We start from the raw sequence: 18,060 nt of genomic DNA, 5'->3' as shown, positions 1-18,060 counted from the left end.
TTCCTAGAGGAGTTACCAGGACTATCCCCAATACGAGAAGTAGACTTTACTATTGAACTACAACTTAGTACATCATCGATCTCAATGGCACCACATCGTGTGGCACCAGCTGAATTGAGAGAGCTAAAGACACAGTTACAAGAATCATTGAACAAGGAATTTATAAGGCCAAGCACGTACCTGTGGGGAGCACCAGTCTTATTTGCTAAAAAGAAGGATGAGACCCTAAGGTTGTGCATTGATTACCGACAACTCAATAGAGTCACCATTAAGAATCAATTTTTACTACCTAGGATTGATGACCTTTTCGATTAACTTAAAGGGCAAAGTATTTCTCAAAGATAAACCTCAGGTCTGGGTATCACCAGTTGCGTATTAGGGAAGAAAATATTCTTAAGACTGTATTTTGAACCTGTTATGGTCACTATGAGTTCGTAGTGATGCCATTAGGCCTAACCAATGCACCAGGCGTGTTTACGAGCTTAATGAACAAAATATTCACGCCTTAATTAGATCAATTTGTGGTAGTTTTCATTGATGATATTTTGGTGTATTCCAAGTTTAAAGGAGACCATGAACAACACTTGAGAATAGTACTGCAAACCTTGAGAGAGAACCAACTGTATACTAAGGCTAGTAAATGTGAGTTTTGGATGGAGGAAGTAAAGTTTTTGGGTCACGTGGTGTCTGAAAAAGGAATATCGGAACTAACTAAAGTAGTAGTGACAGAATGGGAGCAACCTAAGAATATATTTGAGATTCATAGTTTCTTAAGATTGGTTGGTTACTATCAAAGATTCATTCAAGACTTCTCAAAATTGGCCAAACCAATGACACATTTGACTCAAAAGGGGGTTAAGTTTGAATGGAACGAGTCTTGTGAAAATTCATTCCAAGAACTCAAGAAAAGATTGACGAGTGCCCCTATTCTCATAGTACCAGAACGTGTCGTTGGGTACAATGTGTATTGTGATGCTTCCAAAGAAGATATGTGATGCGTATTGATGCAAAATGGCAAGGTGGTGGCATATGGATCAAGGCAATTAAAGAACCATGAGAAGAATTATCCCACTCATGATTTGGAGTTGGCAGCTATAGTTTACGCACTCAAGATTTGAAGACACTACCTGTATAGTGAAAAGTTTGAGATATTCACCGATCACAAAAGCTTGAAGTAATTGTTCACCCAAAGGGACCTGAACATGCGTCAGAGACGTTGGCTGAAGTATCTAGAGGATTATAAATTTACCCTTTCCTATCATCCCGACAAGGCTAACGTGGTGGCAGATGTGCTAAGCCGCAAGAATAGAAGGATTGTTGCTAGTTTAGCACTTAAGGAATGGGGTATGGTTAGAACGCTAAATGAATTTAGGATACAAATAGAGGTTCGAGATGAAAAGGTTTACATTGGTTCTTAGATTGCTAAGCCTAAAATGTTGAGTGAGATATTAGAATCATAAAGGTACGATCAGGAGGTAGCATTCATCAAGGCACGGATGGAATCTAATGAAACCATGTCTGGTTAGGAAATTCACACTAATGGGAGTTTGAAATATCAAGGTCGAATGTTCGTGCCAAGCGACAATTTACTAAGGGAAAAGGTACTCAAGGAATTTCACCATTCAGCATTTGTAGTACATCCGGGAGGTACTAAGATGTACCAAGACTTAAAACGACAATATTGGTGGGGTGGAATGAAAAAGGATGTTGCGAAGCTTGTGTCTTAGTGCATGATATGCCAACAAGTAAAGGCTGAACATCAAAAACCGACAAGAACACTTCAACCCTTACCAATCTCGGAGTGGAAATGGGAACACATAACCATGGATTTCGTGATGGGTTTGCCTCGGTCACCACAGGGACATGACGGCGTGTGGGTAGTGGTAGATCGACTAACTAAGACAGCCCGATTCTTACCTGTCGGGTCATCAGAACGTTGGATTCACTCAGTAGATTGTTCATCAAAGAAGTGATCAGATTACACGGAGTACCAATTAGCATTGTGTCTGATCATGATCCTCGATTCACTTCTCAATTTTGGCAGAGCTTACAGAAGGCAATGGGAACAAACCTATGCTTTAGCACAGCCTTTCACCCACAAACTGATGGGCAGTTTGAAAGAACGATACAAACCTTAGAGGATATGCTTCGAGCTTGCATTATGGATTTTAAGGGAAGTTGGGAGAGACACCTACCTCTCGTTGAGTTCGCTTACAACAATAGTTTCTAAGCCAGTATTGGAATGGCACCGTATGAAGCACTTTATGGACGACCTTGTCGATCACCAGTCTATTGGACTGAAGTAGGAGAAGCAACCTTGTTAGGACCATACTTGGTTCAGGAGACTACTGAGAAGATAAAACTGATCAAACAACGGCTAACCACAGCCCAAAGTTGACAAAAGAGCTATGTGGATCAAAGGAGACGACCCTTAACGTTTAAGGTAGGGGATTATGTTTTTCTCAAAGTTCGACCTCATCGAGGTACTACACGATTTGGGAAGAAAGGAAAACTTGCACCTTGTTATGTGGGACCCTTTGAAATTCTGAGCAAGATAGGAGAGGTGGCATACCGTTTAGCACTACCACCACAGCTCACAGCGGTGCACAATGTTTTTCACATCTCAATGTTTCAAAAATATGAGCCATATCCTTCCCATGCTATCAACTGGGGAGAGATTGATCTCAATGAAGATGCCAGCTTTGAGGAAAGGCCTATAAAGATTATGGATTGACGAGAAAAGAACTTAAAAGGCAAAGTAATCCACTTGGTGCGGGTGTTGTGGCAACATCGAGGAGTGGAGGAGTCTACTTGGAAAAGAGAGGATGCAATACGAGCCAATTACCCTCAGTTGTTTGAAGATAAAGGTACGCATTAAAATTTTGAGGATGAAATTATTTAAAGGGGATAGGTTGTGAGAACCTGAATTTTTAGACAACTAATTAGTTTGATTAATAATAATATTAATTCAGTTAACAGTGATTATTAAATTATCGAATTATAATGTTAATAGCATCATGGTTAATACCAATATTAGATTCCTTTAAATAAAATTATTTATCTTCCTGTGAAAAAAATATAAATAAATAAATAAATAAATAAAATTCTGTAGCTAATGCTGTTGTGAAAACTAAATTGATTAAATTAATAGTAAATAAGCTAATTAGAGTTGAGTAGGAAGAAAACCATCCAGTTAAAAAAAATAAAAATAAATAATAATAATAATAATATAAATAAATAAATAGATTAAAAAAAGGTTATATATATACTAATATTATATTGGCATCAATTTCAGTTCAATTCAAAAAAAGAAAAAAGAAAAAAGAGAAATCAAAATTTATTTCAGGCAGAGGAAATTGGCCCAAGCATGCCAATGCATGCCTTTGCGTCCTGCCACACTTCTAAGGCCTTTCCTTAGGCTTGTAGGATGTGTTATGTACAGTACGTGCATGCTCTTCTCCAACAACAAGTAACCTCATTAGGGGAAGTAAGTGTCACGACCTAAACCCGCCCCTATGGGTTTAGCATCGTAACCGGTCAGTAATCCGTGATTACCGAAGGCTTGCTTAACAGTAATGACAGTAATGTAAAGTAAAGGGGCTGGCGGAAGCCAAAACAGTAAATAAAAGATGTCCAATAAGTTGTGACAGTCTAAATGCAAAAAGACTTTATGCACAAGTCACGTTGATAAACAAAACATATATACATATCAGACATATACATAACATCCAGGTTAGGGACCAAGTCCCTTCAACATAATCGTACAATCAAAACTTATTCATTTATTACAAAACAGAGACAAAAGGGTGGTCCTGAACACCCCAAAGCAGCCTTGGCTTGAATGAACTAGGAACCTCGAGGTGAGGCACAACGGTTGGCTTGACAAAACGGGAGCTTAACCTGACGCTCCTAGCATCGGTCCGGTGCCTGGATACTTACATATAAATATAAACAGTGAGCTAAAACCCAGTGAATAACATATATATAAAGGGTTAAGAATGAATGTCCTTTCAGTAATTAAAACAGTCAATTATATCAGTTATTCAATCAGTGGCTCATATTTCATGCCATAACAGTCATTTAGGAAACATAAAGTCATATGTGGTACATCCAATAGCAAAGCAGTACAGTAGGTCTTAACAGATCGAACAGTCAGTTGATGGCCATCAAACAGTAAACAGTAGTGGTCCCAACATTGGAATCGACAGAGATCTCTATAACAGTAACAGTAACAGTAAGTTGCTATGGATGCCACGAATACAATTTACAAATAGGACAAACATTCATTCAGTAAACGATGCTATTTCAGAAAGCAGTATAATCAGTCGTTCAGAAATAGCTATAATTGAATGTATCTTTATAACATTGTTACTCACAGATTACTGGGCTACAGATAGGCTAGTCCGCGTCCTCAGGTGCCAACCCTACACAGTTTCAGAATGAACACACACTAAGTTACACACTTGGGATTAATAGCTTAGCCCCTAAACTTGACTTAGTGTGGTTCTACATCAATATCCTCCTTAAGATGCTTTAAACATGGTCTAGGAATGCATAGGATAAGATGAGAATGCAAAAGTGTACCTTAAAACACTTTTCAAAATTTTGCTGAAACAGGGGTCTTGCTCGAGCGTGGCTTTCTATGCTCGAGCGGACATGCAGACAGAGGAGCTTCGCTCGAGCGTGACTCCGCTGGAGCATGACTTCCTTCGCTCGAGCGGACTGTAAACTTATGAAAAAGTACTGGATGCACGATTTTCACGTTCGATGGACGCTTGACCTTCGCTCGAGCGTGAGGCTCAGACCCTCGCTCAAGCGTGAATTCTCTCGCTTGAGCGAACTACAAAACATGTGAACTTCTGGGCATATGCATTTCACGCTCGAGCGGAAGTGCATGTACTCAGAGTGTACGCTCGAGCGTGAAGTCCTCCGCTCGAGCATGGATCCAAAACCTAGAATTTCCAGATTGATGCTTAAGCACAAAAATTCAACTTTTAAAGCTTCAAACTCGATTCTTTTGGGCTAATTTTCTGGAAAACACTTGAAGACTCATAGTACAACATGTTTAGAAGATCAATTTGTAAAATCAAGCCCGAAGGTGAAGCCATTGAACAAAATTTCAAAGAAACCTTCATGAACAACGCAAGAACATTACATGCATGAGTTCCTAAGAACTCTAATGCTCTAAAACAAGATCAAAATGCAATGTTGAGCTCAAAATCATGGTGAATTCATGGACCTCTACCAAAATATGAACATGCATGTAAGAGTTTTCATGAAAACAACCTCAAAATGCAAGAATATGTACATGCATACATGAATTACTACTCAATTCCACTCTTTGGACCAATTCTTGACTTTAACTCCAAATTTCCATGAAACATGCAAGAGATAACTTGAATTCACAATTAAGAAGATGATTTTCGTACCTTAGGCCCTGAATTCTAGGTGTAAGAGCCTAATGTATGATTCTCCTTCAATTCTTTTTCAAATTCTCCTAAGTTTCAAGCCAAACTTGTTGAGTCAACTCTTTTCTTCCAACTCTCACTCTCTCTCACGGTTTTGGTCTCCAAATGGATGAAGATGATGCATCAAAATGATATAAAATCAATTAATGGCCTAAAGTGCCCACTAAATGGCAATTGTGTAAATAAAAGCCAAGTAATGTAATACAACTTTTAATTAATCGAGTTTAATCATTCCAAATTGACTTTCAATTAAACCTACCATAAAATCACATAAATTCTAACTAGTATAAAACACTAACCCATTTCTGAATCGGTCGCCGATAAGGCTTTCAATTCGGAATTTGAAATCAAAACATGGACAGATCATTCAGTAATCAAACAGATAGAAATACAATTCAAATAAAACACTCATGCAATCAGTCCAGAATTTCAGCTTAATCAGTTACTTATCATGCTCAATCATAGATTAGCACTAATCAGAGGTGAGGGTTGTCACAGTAAGCATGCCTTAGGATAGAAATCCAAGCCAATAGGAAATTCTGGTGAAGATAAAAATAAAGTAATAGAATAAACAAATATAATTTAAACACCAATTTCGCTTTTACAATGCCTACATAAGAACTCCATTTCAGCCACCTTAGGAGGTACACGACTGAGAAAGGAAAGAAGGGAAATAGTAGAAAAGAAAAGAAATAAAGAAGAGGAGAGGGTTCTTGGTGGTCACCAATTCAAAACAAATATTTGAGAATAGTTTGTAAGAAGCTCTTGAAGTAAGAATACTCAACCTCTATCATTCCTTATATATATATATATATATTTTTCCACTAAATCTATACGTCCAAAAAAAAAAAGATATACGCAATAGTATGCATGGTTAATATATAATAACTCAATGCATGTTGATAGATTGATGATTTTATGATTATATGATTTCTATCTTTCTTGCAAGTGTGGATTAGATAGTTTAGCTACTGATTTTTCTTCTTATGTGTTCAAACATTTTCCATTGTTTGAATTAGTCTTGTATGCTTATAAATTTGTGTTCATTCTTTATAAATATTATTTTTATCTAATCCCTATCACCACTAATGAAAGTAAATATGAAGGTTTAGAGTTTCATATGGGAATAACAGCAAGAAACAAATTTTTTTAGTCTTGCATGTGATTCATGGCGAATACAAGGTGTGATTTTCACAAAATACTGAACTTCCAGCAAAACAAATTTTTAATCTATTTTGAATAAACTCAAACAAACTCATGAGAACACTTTAAAAAATTCTGAAATTACTGGAGTTTGTTTACCATGTTCTCATGGTACTAGAATATTGAAAGAAAAATTATTTGACAACATTTCGTGGTCAAAACATGTTTTTAACTTCACTGCTGTTTGGAGGCAGCAGCAATGCTAACTTTACCAGGTCACCGTTTATTCTACAGAATGATTTTTTAAGTGATTCAAATTGGAAAAGTTAGATTTTTAAGTTGCCTTTCAAATGCCGCTGGTTTCATAATTTTTTATGAAGTATCGAGAGAGAAATATCAATTTTTCCAAAATGTGACAGAATCTGTTCGGTTTTCTTATAAAAATTATTTGACAATTTTCCACTAGTTTTCAGTCTTCAAACTCTCTTGGAAATATGTTCTAAACTCAAAAATTTAGCAAACCGTTCTGATCATGCCTCTTTTCGACACCGTTTGAGGCCCTTTTTTTATTTTTCGAACGCAGAACACCTGTGCTGGAGGTTAATGTAACTCACTGTCCCAGAAAACCAGTTTTCTTCCAAAAATTATTTCTCCATTTTAAAATCGTTTTTTGCCCTAATATTCTTCTCAAAGTATTTTCCTAACTCAATGAACTAGGACCAGTTAAAATATTATAATGGTTGAACTTCATTTGGTATGAATTTCATATTTTTTTTGTTTGATCATACAGTCCTAAAAGAAGAAGTGTGTGAATCCTTAAGAAATCTTGTGATGATTCCTAAGGCATTCTATCACATTTATTTTGGTTGCCATATATGATTGTGTTGTGCTTGGATAAACCTTATGTCACTGTGGTTCTTAAACTAAAACTCATACATGCATAAAAATGTGAATTCAACGAAGTAAAGAAATACGAAATTGAACCGATCATACATTAAATTTTTTTTTAAAAAAAGTGATAGGGCGAGCCCGGTTTAGAATTTTGTGCAAGTGAGTTGCGAACGCTAATATGGCACGGGAAGGTATTTCGGCTCTTATCGGTGTAAGCGATATAAGGTTGGTGGTGCGGGTGTCACAACATAGACCGTTCCTTTGTGGCAGACCGTGATGTCACGACTCGGGTATGTAACTCTGGTGCGTGGGCATCATTGGTAGTTACAACAAGTAACATTTGAATATTTGACCAAGGAGGAGTTAGAATTGCCCGTGGCCATTACTCAGCGGTTGAGTGAAAATAGTGTTCCGCGGGGAGTTATTTAAATTTATCTGATAAACTAAATCTATGAGAATTTTGAAAGAAAAGTGTGCATTTTCCTTATGATGAAATATTGTTTCCGTTTGCCATTTATTTATTTATCTATTGTTATTATTTAAACTATTGGCATTCCTATTATGCTTATTAAATGCTACATGTTATTCTGTTATTACGTATTATTCAATAATTGTGATTATTATTATCGGGGTGAGTATTTTTGGGTTGTAGTATATTATTGAGCTCGTCGCTCATTGGCATTCCCGTTGCCCTGGCGTTTCATGTCAGGTACCAAAGAAAATGAAAGAAACATCGTGGCCTTGCAAGGCGACATTTAGCCTTGGTTAGCTTGAAGAGTCCCCAAGTTCCATGAACCATTTTCTTAGTTCCTAGTTTTTCTCTATTTTTCTTTTATATTTGTGTAATTTTTTTTATGTACCGAGACTAAGTTTTAAGTTATATTAAGAATTGTAATTTGAAAACTTTAGATTCCTGGGTTGTTAATTTATGGATGTTAATGATGTTTGGTGGCAATATTGATTTTAAATTCTAAATCGTATTATGATATCCTTAAAATTTGGGGCGTCACATACCAAATGGGGCCATTGATGTGAGATTCTTTGAAAACCCATAAGGTGCGCTTCATTCATAAAGGTAGTAATTTTGTCAGTCATGAATTATTAGAGTATAAGAAAATAATATGATTTAGTTGAAAATATTATAGGCGAATTTATCAAAAAGATGTTCCTATTTTTTTTTTTTTTTTTTTTTTTTTTTTTTTTTTTTTTTTTTTTTTTTTTTTAAGGGAGATTGATATATTTTGAACTTATAATTTATATAGTCTCAAATCTTTTATTGTGATTCATTTAGTCATTTTAAATGTGTAATGATTTATTTGTCCGCCACATTGGAGTGTCATATTTAAAAAAAGTACACTAAAGAGATTTTTAGTGTCACATCATACCCATTACATTAGAGTGTCACATTTAGGAAAAGTACACTAAAGAGCTTAACTTTGTTAGAGCGTCACATCATACCTGCTACAGTGGAGGGTCACATGTCACATTTGAAAAAAGTAAACTAAAGAGTTTTTAATTTTTTTTAGAGTGTCACATCATACCCATCACGTTGTCACGTTTGAGAAAAGTAAACTAAGGAATTTTTTTTTTTTTAAATGTCACATTATACTCGTCACGTTGTCATATTAGGAAAAAAATATATAGTAGTAAAGTTTTTTTTTTTTTTTTGAGTAAAAGTTTTGGGGTGTCATATCATATCCACCACATTGTCACATTTAAGAAAAGTATATTAAGGAGTTTTTTTATTTTTTTAGAGTGTCACATTAATACTTGCTACGTTGGAGTATCACATCATACCTGTGGCATTAATGAAAGGGTATAGCTGTCTACCAAAACACTACCAAAATAAAAAAATAAGGCCATACAGAAAGAAACTCTCTACTAAGAGGATTTAATAGATCAATAAAAAAAATTAAAACTAATAAAGTATTTATTTGTAAGATGAGATTCATTAATAAATATCTTTTTTTTTAATTAATTACTAAAGAACTAATTAAAAATAACAATTCCACCACATTTCTAATTGAGGTTTTTCAATTTTACTCCAAAATAACGTAATTAAAAACTAAAGTAAATTACAAACACACTTCTTGAAATTTATTTAAATTATAAATTATTTCTTTTGGTTCTAAAAATTATATTATACTCCCTAAGATTTCTAATTTCATAACAAATAGGTCATTTTATTAATAAATCATTAAATTAATTAACAATTTTTAATAATGTTAAAATTTTATTTCAATTAATAACTCAAATAATTTTATTATTATATAAGTGAACAATTAAAAATTTAACTTTTTCAATTAATTTTATTAAATAAAAAATTCTGACAAAAAAATATTTATAATTTTACAAATCACAAACAACAATTCATATATATAGTTGTAATTTGCCCTTAAAAACTATACTGTATAAAGGAGTTCCACAGTCTATACTATCATTTTCAGCCCTTCCTAGGGTAATAACCCAACAAGCAAAGGAAATGTAACCCTTTTCTCTTATCTTTCGAAGTTACTTTATTTATTTTTTCTATCAAACCAAACACAGCACAATCATTCCCGCGAAGTCGCTCGAGGCGGTAGCTGAGGCACTATATACACACACTGATCACAGTCACTGTAACGAGGGAGAGAGAAGAAAGTGTTCTTCGGCATCAGATCAGTAGCATAATCGAAGAAGTCACACCATGTCAATGGAGAGCCTCAACGCTCTCAATCTCTCCGAAGCAAACCTTCCCGAGCTCTCCTCTCTTCAACCCCTCCTCCTCCGCCTTCAACAAGCCCTAATCTCATGCTCCACCGTAATCTCTCTCTCTCTCTCTCTCTCTCTATATATATATATATATAGGTATTATAGGGTTTGCTAATGTTGTATATCAATTACATTTCCAACAGTCAATCGAATGCGGAGATTTCCGCCAATCTGAGAAATCAATTTCAGAACTCGTCGACTTCCTTAATTCGGTCACCGAAAATAACGATTCTTCAGAGAACGATGCTTTCCAAGTTCTTATGGAAATTCATATATTCATTACTTCGCCTTCACTGGACCAGGTTTCTCACTTTTAGTTTATTGTGCTGATTAATATATTGTATTTCATGTTGAATTTGGATTTTTGTTGGTGTTGCAGGCGGTCATTGATGCTCTTTCGTTTGAGTTGCCAAAGGCTGTTGCGAGGTTCGCTTGCGTGTCTCGGAGATGTTTAGAGATTGCTGGGAGTGTGATTGATTGGTTCATCGAGACTTGTAGTCCACGTGACATGCTTTCGATTCTGTGCGAGGTATTCTGTGTTTTTTGTTGGCCTAATTGATTTCATTTGCTCCCTTTTCAATAAGAAGTCCTTCACTACAAGATTTCGATTTCTGCATTTATGATATCATAGTTGTTGAATAATGTTATTTGTTAAGCCTTTTGGTCTAGAGATTTTAGTAATGATGTTATAGTAGTGAGTTAAGAATAAACAGGCTTTTTTTTTAGTACCTTTTTAGTTTTTTGGATAAAATATGAGATAAAAAAACTAATATGTTTGGATGATTTTTGATTTTTTTTATAAAAAGATGCGTAAAAAGTAGAGTGGATGAAAAGAAAATTTTGACTTTTAGGTATTTGTTAATTTTTTTGGCTTTTTTAAGTAACTTTTTGATTTTTAGGCTACGACTTGTCAAATGAGGCCTTAGGTATTTGTAATACTTGTGGAAGCAGACTGCTCAAATCTCATTTGGCAGGTCAAAAAGTAAGACTAGGTCTTCGAAAATTTCCTAGGCTTCCGGAAAAAGTAGTTCATACTCTTGAGATTATGAGCCAAGTGTGTCTTGGCATTGGACTTGCCCCTCCTTTGGGAAATCTAATGTCATATTTTTCATAGAAGTGAGTACTTTTTCCCACCCACGCTAGTAAACATATTTTTCATAGAAAAACAAATATTCAGAAAATTGAAGAACCTTGTAGACGTACCCTGTATTAGTGGGTAGTTGTTGGGGCCAAATGCTTATTGTGGCTCAGTAGTCATTTTTTTCATTGCATGTCATATCTATGTGGTAAAAAATTCATTGTAGTGGTGATAAATGTATGCATGTTCTGTGTTTTAACAATAAAAAAGTTAATGCATCTGTAATGCCAGGGTGGGTTATTTAAGTATTTGAATCTACTAGATGATAATAATGATATTGTAATTGGAACTAGAGTTACTATCATTTCAATTGATCAAAGAACATGTGGGCAGTAGGATGAATTTTTATCTTTGTAGGTTGAAAACCAATGAAATTTTTAAACTCATTATTTATTGCCTTTTTTTTTTTTTTGGGGGGGGGGGGGGTGTGTGTGTTTTGATATCTTAACAATTATATATGATCACCATAAATGGAAATGTTAGGGAGTAGGGAAGATCTAAACTGACATGGAATGCAGAAGTAAAAAGATATAAATTTATTTAATTTAACTGAGCTTATAGCCTTGGACAGAGTAGAATGATGAAAAAAGAAACATATAGCTAACCCCACCCAGGGCCGGCCTGGCACCAGGCTATGGCTTTGGGCCCCCCAAAATAGGTCAAAAAAGGGGCCCTCTCTTATTATGGGTTAGTGTAATATACTAGGTGTCTTTTAAGCTCCAAAAAAATTAAAGGGCCCCAACTAACTTAAAATAAGTTGGCCCATTTGAAAATCTAAGGGCCCGTAAGCCCAATTTGCCCAAAACGGAAGGAATTTTCTTAAAAGAATTAAAAAAAAAATTGAAAACTAAGAAAACAAAAAGGGCAAAACCCCAAACCCAAACCTAATTCTCTCGGCTCTTTTTCTCTTTCTTTCTTGCTGTAGTCTACTGCTACTTTGCCCAGGTTGTGTTTTCCTTTGGGTTGTTTATTTACTTTGTAAGAACTATGTTTAGTTACTCTCTGTTTTAGTAGTATATAAATTTCCGTTGAATCAAAAAAAAAAAAAAAAAAATTGTGAAGGGCCCCAAATGATCAAGCGATACTTATTAGTTGATTGTGGGCTTCGTGCTCCGGAAATCTCAGGGCCAGGCTTGACCCCACTCCAATTGAATGGGACACAAGACTTAATTTGGTTTGGTTTATATCTTAACAATTATTTCAAAACTAGTCTTGCTGACCATCCAAAATCATCGTGTTTATTTCTTCAAGTTGGTAAAACATTTATTAAAATGATTAATCTTGGTATTCATTTGCCCTTTTAAATAGCTTATTTGTGACTTTTTTGTTCAAATTTTGCTTGCATATACTTCCTGTGTTTATTTTATACCTATGTTTTTAAATCAACCTTGTAGCAATTTGAATCATCCATTCCAAAGTGAAGTTTCACTTTTTTCAAGTGATATCATCTTTTGATCTCCAATTTACGATGATCTAGTAATTTTGGGCAGCTTGATCCCCCCCCCCCCCCCTCCCCCCCTCTAGCTTTGTTTGCTACTTGTTACCAGTTAGTAGGTTTTTGATTTCATGGATCAATGCTTCATTGACGTTTCTCTACAATTTGACCAGGCATTAGATTCTCCAAGCGAGATGTTTAAGGCTCCTGGTTATTTTGCTCCTCTTCTAAGTGGACTGGCAAAAGGTAACGTTAAGATATAGCAAATTCATATTTTTGTTTGCGGACAGCTAAGAAAGTTTCTGGTTTACATTTTTTTTGGTCTCCAGTTTTTCTTTCCATTCAGAGACGCCAATTTGAGCAAGTAAAAGAAGCAGTTCCTGTTATCATCAATGTTTTGAAGGCCATGTCTTCAGAGTTGGATGAAGGAGATACAGACTATGAGGATTTGTTAAACAGATCAATTGACGTTGCCAATTCAATACAAGCAGTTTGTGTAAAGTTGGTCTGTGACACTATTGACAAAATTGTCCCTGCTTCATAAGGTTATTCTTGAATCTCTTTCAGATCCTTATAACCTGATTTTCACTCTATGCAACAGGAGGGCAAACTAAACGAAAGACTCCGTGCTGTACTTGGTCTGTATGTCTTACAAATCATGGTTGATACTCATTACCAAACTGGAGTTTTTTTTTAGTGTTTAATTTTCTTTAATCTAGCTGCTTTACTTCAAGCTATGACTGCTAGTATGAATTTGTGTTGATTTGATCTTTGATTTTGTTTGTCTGTTACATTTGCAGTGATATTCTTCCTTATTCTGCAGGCTTTTGTTTCAATTGGCATTGGAGATAAAATTTCAAGTTGTCTTAGTTTGATGCTACAGCTGTCTCGCTTCCTCAGATTTTGTAATTTGTCATATCTTGGTTTAATAACAGGCTGTGATGTTGATACAGTTACTAGAACTGTGGTTGGAGGTAAATTCACATTGTTTACTCCATTGTATTATTTACTTTATCACTTCATATGTTATCTATCATGGTTCTAACAACCTGTACAGATCTCTATGTATTATATAGCCAGTTTGTAATTGCTTTACCACGTTTTTGTTACTGTTATGGACAGAAAGATAAGTGGTATTAAAAATTACAGCCATGTGGGCTGTTACTGTGAGGGTGTTGTAATGGTTGTTATGACATCATGTAACATGGCATTTGTCAGACTCAGAAACAATTCTAAGCCCCATTTGCCATTGTGTTATATTAGCCTATTTTCTAGTTCACTTGGTAATTACTCATATAGATATCAAAATAGCATAATATAAGTTCAAATTGTTAAAATGAAGATTTCAAGTCTTTAGATTGCATCTCTTTGGCTTTAGTCGTAACACAGCATCATATTCAATCACACCAGAAAGGGTTATTTGATTATTTTAGTTGTACTTGTGATTTAATGGAAATCCTAGTTGCGAAAGAATGGTAAAAACTTCAATGATAGTCTGTATATCCTAACAACATGACTTAAAACCAAGTATAGAACTAAAATACCTATGAAAATTTTGTCTCTTGGTGTCACAAATTTTCAAGAAACTTCATTAAAAACATTATCCAAGGGAAAATGAAAACTTGCATATCAATTACCTTTTTTTAGGGTTTTGCTATCCCAGCTTTTGTAACAAATTAAATTAACATTACCTCATTCCATAACCATGGACATTATACAACAAATATTGCAACTTTGAACCATATTGTGAAGTTGTAAAGGTTCATTTTATTTCTTGCCAAAGTTTTGTTTCCCAATAACGTCGTTCAATTTTGTTGCTTGATTCAAACACATAATGTACAGCGGATGGAGATGATTACATGCGTTGTTTTTCTCATGTCAAGCATGGAGCATCTCTATCAGGTTTGTAGTTTTTGATAGTCTTTTTTCCTTTTGTTGCATTTTCAAAATTTATTTTTGGGTTTTCTGATATTTTTTGGCTGCCTCAAATACTGGATTCCTTAACATGGAGCATTTCCTTTTGATTTAGTGATTTGGGGTTATATATCCAATGAGGTTGCTCAGGCTGCTGAGGAGGATCTGGCTGCTGTCAAGGCTGAACTTTCCAGAAATCAGACTAAAAGGTGGCAAGCACTAGGCATGTTAAGGAACATATTTTCATGTGGCAATTTACCATGGGAATTGAAGAAGCAGGCCATCAATTTCCTTCTTTGCATTGTTGATGGAAATGTCTCCCATGAATATAATAATGAACATGTGGAGTGTTTGATTTATATGCCTAGTCTTCTTGCTACTTTGCAGGTAGTCTCGTGCCATTTCTTGTGTATATATATACCGAATTTCATGTTTATTTATTCTCTAACAGTTGAAAGAAACACTTCAGGCTGTTGAGATGGTTGTTATCTATGCACCAGATGCAGTGCTAAGGAGGAATGCTTTTAATGCATTGAAAAAGGTAATTTTTTTTTATTTTTTATATTTTTTTGGTGGGTATTTTCTGTGCTTTGAAACTGTGTATAGTCTCCTGTGTACAAGTTGTTAAGTTGCTTTGGTCAAGCATAGGGCTGTGAAATGATAGATCATCAAGATATTACAATTCAATTCATCATGTCATCTCTTCTCCTAGTACATATGCGCTCTGAAAAAATTTAGCTAAGCCTTTTTTATTATGGCATTCCCTCGATTTGTTCTATGTAACATAATTGAATTTTTGTTTCAGATTTATTATTAGCTCATTTGAAATCTGATTGTTGTTTCAGATTTATTATCACTGAATGGGAGATTTACCAAGAAAAGATTAGAGCTCTAATTTGGATAGGCAAACATGTTTCTTTGCCGTTGGGTGTTTTTTCGTGGTGTGTGTTTGTTCTTAAGAAGAATGAACAGCAATTAAATGGAAAACAAATTACAGATTTAGTAATTTCAAAACCAAATGAGGATTTAGTATTTTCAATTTTTTCGATCAGTTTATAAAGCAGTAATAATAGTTCCTGTGGTCTCCTTGATAATTAATGAACTGGTTGGGCTATCTGAATTTAGCCCGTGTTTGGGTTTATAGACTCATATTGAGTTAATGAAGTCATCTTTCTATTCACTAGACAATTTGTTTCTTCAAAACAGCATTCATACGGTTTGGCAAAAAATTTTGATTATTTCAGTTTGTTTCTGGGATGTGTGGCCATAGAGTATGCAGGGCTAGTTAGTTTTGATGCTAACATTAAAAGAATCTGAGTAAATGTGAATCTTATACCTAAATTGTTAAGTCGTGAAGAATATAATCCCAATCCTTGATCACTTGTAATTTAATTCCTTTGAATTTAGCACATTCTAATACCTTATTTTTCTGAAGTTCTTTTGTATAGTTTTTTGTCCTTAGCTATTGACATTTGCATTATTTTCCTCTCGTAACCAGGTTCTTGCAGATATTCCAACTTCTCTAAGATTTGACACTTTAATGGCTTTGATTAAAAATACTGATTCATCGTCCATGGTAGGTCATTAAGGTCACCTGACGGTGTGTTTGAGCATGTGGGTTGGGGTTTTTAATTAATCCTTTTGAAGTGTTGGCTGCATCTTTATACAGATTGCAATTCTCATTGATTGTGTGAGAAAGGAGATGCACATGGAAAATTGCCAAAGGATTTCAATAGGAAATGAAGTAATCCATGCACAGAATAATGCATGCTTCAGTGCAGCATTTTGGAATGCTGGTGCCCTTGAATTAGTTGAGTTGATTCTGAGGCCACCCATGGGAGGACCTCCATCCCTCCCCGAGTATGGTGATGCGGTATTTCTGTCTCTCTTTGTAATTGGTTTGATGTTACTGTAATATTGAATTTGTTTTTCTAAGTGAGTTTGAGGTTTGAAAGTTAGGATAGGCATTTAAATTTACAGTTTTCTTGAATCTGAGCTTTGTCTTTCTAATCACAAAGAAACAGAGTCATCTTTAAGATCTGAACGCATTTCTTCATCTGAGATATTTTTCTTTAATGCTTGTTTTATTTAGATGACATGTATTGTATCATATTCTGCAGGTTCTCTCTGCCCTCAACTTGTACAGATTCATATTGATGAGAGAGTCAACAGGTAAGGGTTACTTCTGTTTATTATGATAGTTGATCACCGACGTTTACACTATCGTATTCGAATCGTGATAGTATATGCATGAAGTAAAGCCCCAAATTGAAACAAATGCTTACATGAGTAGTTTTTGTGAATTGCATGATTTCGTAACTGTAACTTCGAAAACCTCTGAAGTATGAACAGAATCGACCAAGATATTGGAGCATCTGTTCAAACCCCTAGATATTTGAATATTTGTAACCTAAACTGAATTTTGCCTTTAATAGATAGACCTTTTAATATTCAAAAGTGAAAGGAGGTCTGTTTAAGTGCCACGTGCATTTCTGACTATGGTGACAAATGCCACAGGAAATACCAATTACACCGGAGTGCTGTCCAAGAAAAATTTACAGAAGGCCTACAATGAATGGCTTCTACCTCTCCGAACCCTAGTGACGGGTACTGTGGCAGAAAACAAGAAGGATTACGACCGACTTGCGATGGACACTGTATGTGTCTTAAACCCCGTCGAGTTAGTTCTGTACCATTGTATTGAGCTTGTTGAAGAAAAGCTAAAAAATGCTACCTAGGTTAATCATGTTCAGGTTACAATATTTGATATTTTCATCAATGGGGGAAAAATCCCATATAGTTGATTGTATGAATTTACAGTTTGGTTAATCCAAATTTCATTGCATTTCTAGAGTCTAACGTTATGTTTGGATTGAGTGATTTGGAGAGAAAAGAAAAGAAATAGAGAGATATGTATTTCTTTTACTTGTTTGGATAATTTAAGTGGAGAGAAATAGGGAGAAATGGAGATAAACGGAAGGAAACTCATTTATCTTATAACCCTCAATTTTAATCTTCCCGAAGAGATTGTGAAAGAAAAGAAATCAATATTTTTATAATACTAATTTTGTCCCTGTAAAAATAAAAGAAATAAAATGATTGAAAATATAAAAAAGGTTATTTTGGCAATATAACATAAATTAATTTTTTTTCTTGTCTCTTATGAAATCTAACTAAATAAGAAGGGGAGAAAAATCACAATAATTTATTTTATTTTATTTTTTACTTATTCAAATAAGAAGGGGGGAAATCACAATCATTTCATTTCATTTCATTTCTTTTTTCTTATAACTTAAGTAATTGTGGGAGCCGGATATTGT

General features: G+C 34.7%; 1 protein-coding gene across 3 annotated transcripts; it reads left to right on the top strand.

Moving 5' to 3' along the window:
• The first annotated feature begins 9,947 nt into the window (after positions 1–9,947).
• Positions 9,948–17,599, top strand: ALF4 (aberrant root formation protein). Of its 3 annotated transcripts, none has more exons than XM_082901426.1 (14): positions 9,948–10,302; positions 10,397–10,555; positions 10,633–10,782; positions 13,000–13,072; positions 13,156–13,331; positions 13,428–13,464; positions 13,627–13,800; positions 14,669–14,728; positions 14,856–15,127; positions 15,210–15,281; positions 16,239–16,316; positions 16,410–16,613; positions 16,861–16,912; positions 17,258–17,599. In XM_082901426.1, exons 1-14 carry the CDS (start codon positions 10,189–10,191, stop codon positions 17,476–17,478), a joined length of 1,842 nt encoding a protein of 613 aa, XP_082757552.1. In that variant the 5' UTR covers positions 9,948–10,188; the 3' UTR covers positions 17,479–17,599. The 3 variants fall into 3 exon arrangements, with proteins under 3 accessions (XP_082757552.1, XP_028102746.2, XP_082757553.1); XM_028246945.2 differs by having other exon boundaries at positions 13,428–13,487; positions 13,650–13,800; XM_082901427.1 differs by lacking the exon at positions 16,239–16,316 and having other exon boundaries at positions 13,428–13,487; positions 13,650–13,800.
• Positions 17,600–18,060: the final 461 nt, after the last annotated feature.

The sequence above is a fragment of the Camellia sinensis genome, chromosome 13 (assembly GCF_055761805.1).
Source record: "Camellia sinensis isolate YWXY chromosome 13, ASM5576180v1, whole genome shotgun sequence".
Taxonomy (NCBI): Eukaryota; Viridiplantae; Streptophyta; class Magnoliopsida; order Ericales; family Theaceae; genus Camellia; species Camellia sinensis.
Note: the sequence above shows the minus strand (reverse complement) of the source record. Positions and strands in the feature narration are given on the sequence as shown.

What these genes read in the sequence shown, in the direction of transcription:
- ALF4 (XM_082901426.1), top strand. Translation starts at nt 10,189, where the DNA reads ATGTCAATGGAGAGCCTCAACGCTCTCAATCTCTCCGAAGCAAACCTT. An exon ending in TGCTTTCGATTCTGTGCGAG is followed by an intron (nt 10,783 to 12,999) that starts GTATTCTGTGTT and finishes CAATTTGACCAG; the next exon opens with GCATTAGATTCTCCAAGCGA. An exon ending in TCCCCGAGTATGGTGATGCG is followed by an intron (nt 16,614 to 16,860) that starts GTATTTCTGTCT and finishes CATATTCTGCAG; the next exon opens with GTTCTCTCTGCCCTCAACTT.